This window comes from Phaseolus vulgaris, chromosome 8 (assembly GCF_000499845.2).
Source record: "Phaseolus vulgaris cultivar G19833 chromosome 8, P. vulgaris v2.0, whole genome shotgun sequence".
Taxonomy (NCBI): Eukaryota; Viridiplantae; Streptophyta; class Magnoliopsida; order Fabales; family Fabaceae; genus Phaseolus; species Phaseolus vulgaris.
In genome coordinates this window covers 525324-535019 of record NC_023752.2, presented here as the reverse complement: position 1 = coordinate 535019, position 9696 = coordinate 525324, and the positions used below count along the sequence as shown (strand labels likewise).

The following is a 9696-nucleotide window of genomic DNA, read 5'->3' as shown; positions in this document are numbered from 1 at the left end:
GTAACTATAATCTAAATTAATTTAGTCTATATTAATTTTAAAAATGAAATGTTAAATACAATTTATTTTATCGAGAGATCAAAGTACACTAGGTATACAAAAACTAAGGCAACCATACATGTCATTATTATTTTCTTATTTGGGACTCGTAACTATTATTTAGGAGAGATTTAAGAAAAAATACTTAATATGCTGAAAGAGGTAAAATAAACTACAACTAGTCATATATAAAAATTTATTATAATTTAATAATAATTACTTAAAATATATGTCTTTCACAATTCTTATTTGTTAATTATATAATTTTTTTTAATTAGGGGATTTGTTGTTGACTCGTGAAAAACGATATAGAAGGAATTAACTTGTTATGATTGAATGGCTTAAAAGTCTTGAATCAGTAACTAAAAAACATACTAGTGTTATAATATCAACTCCTTCTGCCAAACTAGTAAGGATTCACCCCTGAAGTGGTAAGGTGTTTTGCTCTTTATGTACAAGGGTTGAACCATCCCTGAAGTGGTTCCCATTTATTTATTTTTTATTACCGATAAAAGAAAAAAACTAGTAAGGATTCACACCAAACTATTCCCAATTATAATACATATAATGTATCAAAATTAATTATTTTTAATTATATAAGTGAGTTTTATCTCTTTCTTCCCCTATTAAAAACATGCCTAAAAGATATTTAGAAAGAAAAAAACATAGGATAATTTTATTGATTTCTATGATAATTTTTGTAATAATTATATTAATGAGGATTTATGTTCTGGAACAGGATTGAAACTAAGAGAATAATTATCCTTCCTTCTTAGTCGATCGGTCTGTTTTCCTTTTCTCGGTGTGAACTCCTCGTACTCCTCTTGCCTCTCTACCTCTCGCATTTGTGAACTCCAAATTCAGATGGTATTTGCAAAATGTATTCCGACGTTCAGGTGAGATTTCGATTCGATACTCAGTGTCTTCAGTGTATAATGATGACGTACCTAATTATTTGAATTTAAGCCTATTTATATGATTATCATTGACCCTTTATTATTGAACCGAATTAAAGATATGAATCGTAATTAAGAACATATTACCTGAATCTCATAATCCGAAATGAATGTTTTGGTTTGAAAGTTAGTCCATAAACGCATACTGAATTGTTTTGCCACACGTTATTATGTGTTCTCATTGAGCTAAGATATTCATTTGTAAGAATACCACCTTGTGTCGATAAATGGTGGGAACTAACACAAGCATAACCACTAAACTAAAACTGTAGTCTCTTCACTAAGTTATATATAAAATGGAAGAGATTCCATCAAATTCCCACTATATATAATAGGTAGAGTCACGCATCAAATTTCCATCACTCTTCCATAACCATCTCACACAATAACCACCCTCACTTCTGATTTCTCATTTCTCATTTCTCATCCCAACAAGAAGAACAACAACAACATATCCTGGTATATTACCACCATGGCTATGGTGGTCCTCACACCCCTTTTGGCCATACTCGCTATTCTCCTACTTAAACTCCTCTATGACAACCTCTCATGCTACTGGTTCACCCCTCTACGCATAAAAAAGATCATGGAGATGCAAGGTGTTCGTGGCCCAAAACCTAGTTTCCTCACAGGCAACATCCTAGACATGGCTTCCCTTGTCTCCAAAACAACCTCCCAAGACATGAAAACCATAAGCCATGACATTGTTGGTCGTCTTCTCCCACATTTCTTACTTTGGTCTACCCAATTTGGTATGTACATATACGTGTATGTATGTGCACATAATACTAACCAAACAAACATATACCACATGATCTTGATTATTTACTTCCCTCTAATTTAACTAATCAATTAAAACTGGTAATTTGACTGTGTAGGAAAGAGGTTTCTGTATTGGAATGGCACAGAACCAAGGTTGTGCCTCACTGAGACCGAATTGATCAAAGAGTTCCTTTCAAAATACAGCACTGTATCTGGGAAATCCTGGCAGCAGAGGCAGGGTTCAAAGAATTTCATTGGGCAAGGACTGTTGATGGCAAATGGTGAAGATTGGTACCACCAACGTCACATCGTTGCCCCTGCATTCATGGGAGACAGACTTAAGGTATTGATACTCTTTGTAAAATTGTTACTGTTTTGGAGTCTCCCCTTTTTTGATTTTTTCAAATCTTGTTATTCTGGTTTGTCTTGTTTCGCTTTAGCTTGTTTCGCTGTTCTAGTTTTTGAGTGGACTAGTTTTGAGTATATGGTTGGAAGGTGTGTGTTGTAAAGTCGACTCAGGTTTTTTTGGAAAAACTAATGGTTAGAAATGGTTGGTGTTAAAAAAACTCTGTAGAGCTATGCTGGGCACATGGTGGAATGCACTAAGGAGATGCTCCAATCACTGAAAATTGCGTTAGAGGGTGGCCAAACTGAGGTGGAGATTGGTCACTACATGACTGAACTCACTGCAGATATTATCTCTAGGACTGAGTTTGGCACAAGCTATCAGAAAGGGAAGAAAATATTCGAGCTTCTCACACAGCTGCAGAGTCGTTGTGCTCAAGCAAGTCGCCATCTTTGCTTTCCTGGAAGCAGGTTTGTGATTTACAAGCTCTTTTCTCAACCACCCTTTTGATTTCTGTTCACAAAAAGATTGAGGGCATGTTTGAAACTCATTCAAAGTTAAGAAAGAAAAAAGCACGTTTAGAAAAAAAGAAATCACACCCTAAACGTGAAACCAAAATCTTGATAAATTTGTGTGATTCTAATTCTATGTGTAGTGTTGTTTGTTTCTGTGTGAGATAAAAATGCAGTGGATTCCTTGCTTTTTTATCCTGAAGCATGTGAATAATCACATTTTTTGAGTTATTCCATGGTTTGCATTATAGCTGTGTCGGTCTTATTCCATCTCTATTGTTTTATGAAAAATATACATTCACAATCCATTATATAACACTCTTTCTTTATCAAAAAATTCAATTTTATTTTGTATAAAATGATAAAAATATTTTTTTTTTATTTCATTAAACAGATTGTCAATATATCATTTCTCTTGTTTTATCCGCAAACATTTGTATGTGCCTGTCCCCTCCCTTTTTCACTGATGTGAAAATGTGTGCATAGGTTTTTCCCAAGCAAGTATAACAGAGAGATAAAGTGTTTGAAGATGGAGGTGGAGACTCTGCTGATGGAGATCATACAGAGCAGAAAAGACTGTGTGGAGATTGGAAGAAGCAACTCTTATGGGAATGATTTGTTGGGGATGCTTCTGAACGAGATGCAGAAGAAAAAAGGGAATGGAAACAGCATCAATCTGCAGCTTGTAATGGATCAATGCAAAACATTTTTCTTTGCTGGACATGAAACCACTGCTCTTTTACTCACTTGGACTGTTATGTTACTAGCCAGCAACACATCTTGGCAGGAAAAAGTCAGAGAAGAGGTTAAAAGTGTTTGCAATGGATCAATTCCTTCTTTGGATCAACTCTCCAAGCTCACTCATGTAAGTAGCAAAATCAGTTTTCTTCAACACAAACTTTCTCTTAATTTTAATATAATTTTTTCCATTTACACCTTATTTAAAGCATGAAAAATGATATAAGGACAACTTTATTTTAGTATACAACTCTCTTTCTTTATATAAAATTTCAATTTTTGTATGAAATGACAAAAATATCATTTTTTATATTATTAATTAGAGATTATATACTAAGCAGGTTGTCAATATATCATTTCTCTTAAAACATACATATATAGAGTTTAAAGAGGAATGATATATTGACAACACACTTTAGTATACAACATTTGATTCATGATATGAAGAAAGAGTATTTTCGTCATTTCATGTAAGAATTGAAATTTTAGATAAAGAAATAAGATTGTGTATTGGAACATGTTGTCAATATATCATTCATCTTCTAAACCTTCTCCAACACTCAGAGGGTAAAAAAAAAAAAAATTATTATTTTTTTATTTCAAAAAAGAGAGGAGGGTACTTATTTTAGGCTACTTTTAGGGGATCAGGGGAGGCAGGTGGGTCAAATTTGTATCTTAAACAAATAAATTTTATTTTTATATTAATTTGAATTTGATATAATTATACTTTTAGTGGTGTCTTTTTATGGAGGCTACACAATGGCTGCTTTTGAAACCCAGTATGAGCCAGTTTTAGGAAAACTTTAATGGGGTGGTCCATGGAATTTAGTAAAATTAAAAAGAATGTTTTGTTGAAGAATAATGAGTTTTGTGAACATCTTAGGGTGGTTTTAAGTTATTAGTAGCACGACGAAGAGAAGGGACAACTAAGAAATATTTTAGTGTAAACCAAAAATGTGTATAAAGAAACAAACAAACAAAAAATAATTTACTTAAGCATCATCTTTGCACCGTGCGCCGGTAGTTGCTCTTATTTTAAACAAATGGTTATCTTTCTTTTTAGAGTGTCCAAAGATCACAATTCATTCATTTTCTCAATAAAGATACGCCAATACTTTTTGAGAATACTTTTTTTATTCATGATATATTAACAAACCATGCATCAGATTAAAATTTGAAAGAAAAATAACTTTATATTAAGATAAAATAATTTTGAAATTGTATTGATCAAATCACAATTGTAAATTAAGGAAAAGGTAATTTTTCCCTGTACCAGATTAATTGTGACATACACCTATCATTTTTATTAAAATCCCAAATTGCCCTTGTTACCTTTTTCAAATTTTCACATCTAAAATGAAAAAAAAAAATTTCACATCTTAGCGTCCAATTTCAATTTTAAATTTATTTGAATTTATATATCCAGAAGTATCTTATTTGTTTTGGAAATATAGATATTTGAAATATTAAAGGTAAAATAGATATTTTTTTTTTACAATATGAATAGTAACATTTTCTATAATTTTTTACTTCGATCTTTGTGACTTTTTCTTTGTATTTTTCTTCAAAAAGAGACAAGGAAGGAAAAGGAAAACAAGTTGACCCTACTAAACTCAATGCCATGGCTACCACTTGAAAATTTTAGAGATTTTCTTGGACTAATAGATAGTTGGGAAGACCAAACTATTATATTTAATTGATAGATTTTTCAAAGAATAATATATTGAAAATCATACATCATAGTACAACATAAAAGAAAAACAACAAATTGTATTGATCAAATCAAATCAAAAAGCAGTTGTAAAAGTAACATTTTTCTTTTCCAAAAACTGGTGAAAGATCGATGAAAATAACGAAAGTTGTGAATTGATTTTTGTTGTTCAGTTGCATATGGTGATCAACGAATCAATGAGGTTGTATCCTCCAGCATCAGTGCTTCCTAGAATGGCGTTTGAAGACATAGTGCTTGGTGACTTATACATCCCAAAAGGGTTATCAATTTGGATCCCTGTGTTGGCCATTCATCACAGTGAAAAGCTATGGGGCAAAGATGCAAATGAGTTCAACCCACAGAGATTCACTTCAAAGCCATTTGTTCCTGGTCGTTTTCTGCCATTTGCTTCTGGTCCTAGAAACTGCGTTGGACAAGCTTTTGCTTTAATGGAAGCTAAGATCATATTAGCCATGTTGATTTCTCGGTTTAGCTTCACCATTTCTCCGAATTACCGTCATGCCCCTGTCGTCGTCCTCACCATCAAGCCCAAATATGGACTTCAGGTTTGTTTGAAGCCCTTGCAACCATGAAGAACTCTACCAGAAAATCATTAGATAGAAACCAATTTTATAAACTAAAAATAATATCCAATTTAGAGATTAAAAGAATTATTGATTTTAAATTAGTTAAATAATTTCTAAATTGATATCTAATTAGTTACCAAGGTTTTAACTATCAATTATTTAAATTCTAAATTTGGTAGCAAAAATCTTGGTAGTTAATAAATATCAATTTAAAAACTATTTAAAAATTAATAATTTTTTAACCTCTAAAATAATATCTAATTTAGTTAATATAACAATTAATTATTTTTTGTTTATAAAATTAGTTTCTATTTAGTGATTTTTTTGTAGTGATTCTGAGTTGAAAGAGAGATTTTGTCTTTTATGATGCGGATATTTATAATATATGTATAACATATATATATATGTGGTGATCTTGATCTTGATGAGCATTCTTGTAATTTTTTATTTCAACTTTTTTACAACCATCGAGATAGAGATGAAATAATGATTGCAAGGATTAGGATATGTAAATTAAAAAGTTGAATGAAAGAAGAACACGTATTTATCTCTTCATTGTGCTTAAATTGAGTTTGTAGATCACTAAGCGATAGAGAAAATGGAGGAACTGTTTAGATAAAGTTTCTAAACCAATACTATTCAGCAGCGTGTGAATTTAACCCGATGAACAAATTTGTGGTTCGTAGAACACTTGAGAAAAATTGTTTGGTTTGGTTTGGTTTCTAAGATGATTTAGATAAAATTTTACAAAGAAATTATTGAATAAAAATTAATTTTAAAAATAAAAAATAATTATTTATTATATAAACTAAATTAAATATTATTTTAGAAATTAAAATAATTATTGGTATTTAAATTAGTTTTTATTATTGATAAATAATTTTTAAAATTTTATTTCGTTTTTTTTTTATTTTACCATTCTTTAACTCCTACAAGGTTTGGTCCTCTAGAATCTACCCATTTCATAATTTAGCGAAAAGTACAAACAAAAATCAAATCGATTTTTTTATCAAAAGTATTATGTGAAATCCTCTTTTTTTTTTTTCTATTTCTCTATCTCTATCTTGTAGGTAGAGCATTTGAATCAATAGAGAACTTTTTCTTTTGTAATGAGATGAATCGATATAATTATATTTCAATTCCTTCCCGATATCTCAGAATCAAATTGGATCCCAAAGTAACGAGTTAGTGTGAGCTTATCCATGCGATTATGCACCCTTCGAATAAGAATCCATTTTCTGAACGATCTCAACTTCCGTGCGTTGGTGGGTCTTTAAGATCCTTTCGATGACCTATGTTGCCTAACACAGATCTATTTTAGCCAACAACTTTAAAATTTAAATAAATGATAATTAAAACTTTGGTATAGATATCAATCTAAAAATGATTTATTAATAAAAAAAATATTTCAAATAATTTTTTTAGTATATAAAATAGTATTTAATTTAGTTAATATAACAACTAATTTTTTTTATTTTTAGAATTAATTTTTATTTATAATTTGGTGAATGAAAAAAATAAGGCAAGTTGTGTGAGAGAAAGAAAGGTAGGGTAGGTATGTCCATTTTGGAGTTAAAGGGGTTGTTTTGTTTTCTCAGCCACCTTATCATCTGCTTCCACCAGTCCTCTATTCTCCTTCTCCCACTACTTTCTTTTTATCATTCTTTTATTGCAACCATCATTTCTTTCTCACACTATTCCACATCTAATAAACTGTGCACAATATTTATATCTACGCACCATGCAAAAACGTTTTTATTTAGTTTTCACTTTTTAAGATTCAATTTATTGTCTTCGTACGTGGCAATGATTCATTTAGTTGAATTCAGTTTGATCACCATCCACACTTCCAGTTGCCAATTCTCAGCTATGGATGGAACTCTCCATCCACTCTTAATCCAAGACAAGCCCACTTAGCCCAACAACATCTTCTCAAATAGTTCAAACCACTCATCTTTTACTATCCCATTTTCTTTAAATAACCTTCAATCAAATACAACACCATTACCTTATTTACTTTTTCATCTCCTTGCTTTCATTCATCATTTTAAATGTTGTTGCATAGACTTATTATGGTAAAATAATATAAAAATAGTTATAACTGTAATTGCTTAGATGGGACGCGTATTTTATCGTAGCAGATTATACATGTAAATCTCTAAACGCTTGGTTCGACAGATGTGTGTTCGGTCTCTCTTTGTTGTTTTGGATATTTGGTTTTTCTTTTATAAGAGGTACACTTTTTCTATGTTGCGGAGCTGTTTAACACTTTATGTTTAGCATGGGTCTTTTTTTTTAAGGGTAATTGATCTTTTGCTTTGTTTTGGCAGATTTGCATTCATTGTATTGTGCTTAGAGAAGATGTTTGGTATCTTTAAAGTATATAAGGGTTGGAACATCCCTTTGTGTTCCTTTTCTATTAACTTATTGTTTACTAATTAAAAAAAAAATGATTATACATGTAAATTGTAGCTTTCACCTCAAATAAGTAACATTAGGTGTTTTGAGCTAGTATATGGTTTAAGCATTAACTTTCATAAGTCAATAACAGTAGTCACGAGTGTAAAAAGAGGAATGTTAAGATTGCTTTTGTTAAAACTTTAAATTGCAATAATCAAATGGTCATACCATTCAAATACTTAGGCTTATAAGTGGATGGGAACCCAAGGAAAAAAAATAGTTATGGATAGCTACCTTGGACAAAATTAGGAGTAAACTTAATGCTTAGAATAGTAGGTATCTAACTTTAGCAGAAAGAATATATTTTATAAAGTTTGTATTTATTGCTCTCCCACTATACTATTTTTCTTTCTTTAAAGTCCTTATTTCTATTTGTCAACTAATTATAAACATTATGAGAAAAGTATATAGCAATGATTTGGAGTATATGGGATCATAGGAACATAATTGTTTTTAAACAAGGGAAGATTAATGTGGATGAAGTTTTCCACATGGCTCAACTCAAGATTTAGATTTAGATGAAAAGTAAAGCGTCTCGTATTAACTTTTTCGATTTTGATTAGATTTTGTACCCTTTACTTTGTCGAAGAACAATCAAATATGTAAAATAAAATTGTAAACAAGTGTTAAGTATATGTGAATGTTCACTTTAAGATGACACAATCTTTATAAAAAAAATATAGAATCTCACTCTATAGTCAAACTCAAACTCCTCACAGAAACTATCAACAAATTATTATTCTCAACAAAAACAACAAAGAGGTATGTTCATGACAATAGCAACGGTCAGAGTAAATCATCATTAACAAACTCCAAAATATATATAAACATAAATAGTTCCCAAACGTTAAAAAAAATCGACTCTAATTAATATATTAAGCACATGTATCTTTATTGCAATAGTTGAAGTAATTTTTTAATGTCATGATAATTTGTTTTAAAATAATAGAAGATACCCTCTTTCAAATATTGCAAACACACTCAAATGTATCTTCGACTTTGACTCGAAGTGGTGGTTATTTAAGTCGGAACTATCTCAATCAAACATTATTTATTAATTAGCTCTAAAACTTTATTCAAGCAAAATGTGTTGAAGGCAAAAGAGAATGATGCGACAGTTAAGTAATGTTGATGGGAAAAAAATAGAAAAATGATAAAATGCACAAGGGTGGTGCGTGATATCTAGTTATCAAGTTACTTTAATGATATAAGGTGCATTGTTTTTTAATATAAAATGATATAGTGTGGAAGAACCATTTCTGACCCTTTAATTGGTTATTTAATATATATATCTTGTTTGAGTGATGCAGGTGAAAATCCCAGCAAAATCCCACTAAGCAATGTTGTAGAGATGGAAGATTATGATAAAAGATTGATGATCTTCTCTGAGACATTTAGGGCAATATCTTGGATTAGTGTTGTAAAATCAGTAAAGTAGTTTATTATTATGCTTTAATAATTGTAGGCATGATGATACATGGTTCAATGATGATTACGTGAATAATCATCTTCATAATGCTATGACCCATCAACATTCATTTAAGAAACTACTCTCTTAATTAACTACTCAATCGGTTAATCGGTT

The 9696-nt window shown here is 30.5% G+C and overlaps 1 protein-coding gene across 1 annotated transcript; it reads left to right on the top strand.

The window, feature by feature from the left end:
• Nucleotides 1-1193: 1193 nt before the first annotated feature.
• Nucleotides 1194-6206, top strand: LOC137825984 (cytokinin hydroxylase-like). The gene is made up of 5 exons (XM_068631810.1): nt 1194-1747; nt 1874-2100; nt 2332-2573; nt 3102-3480; nt 5238-6206. Exons 1-5 carry the CDS (start codon nt 1468-1470, stop codon nt 5655-5657), a joined length of 1548 nt encoding a protein of 515 aa, XP_068487911.1. The 5' UTR covers nt 1194-1467; the 3' UTR covers nt 5658-6206.
• Nucleotides 6207-9696: the final 3490 nt, after the last annotated feature.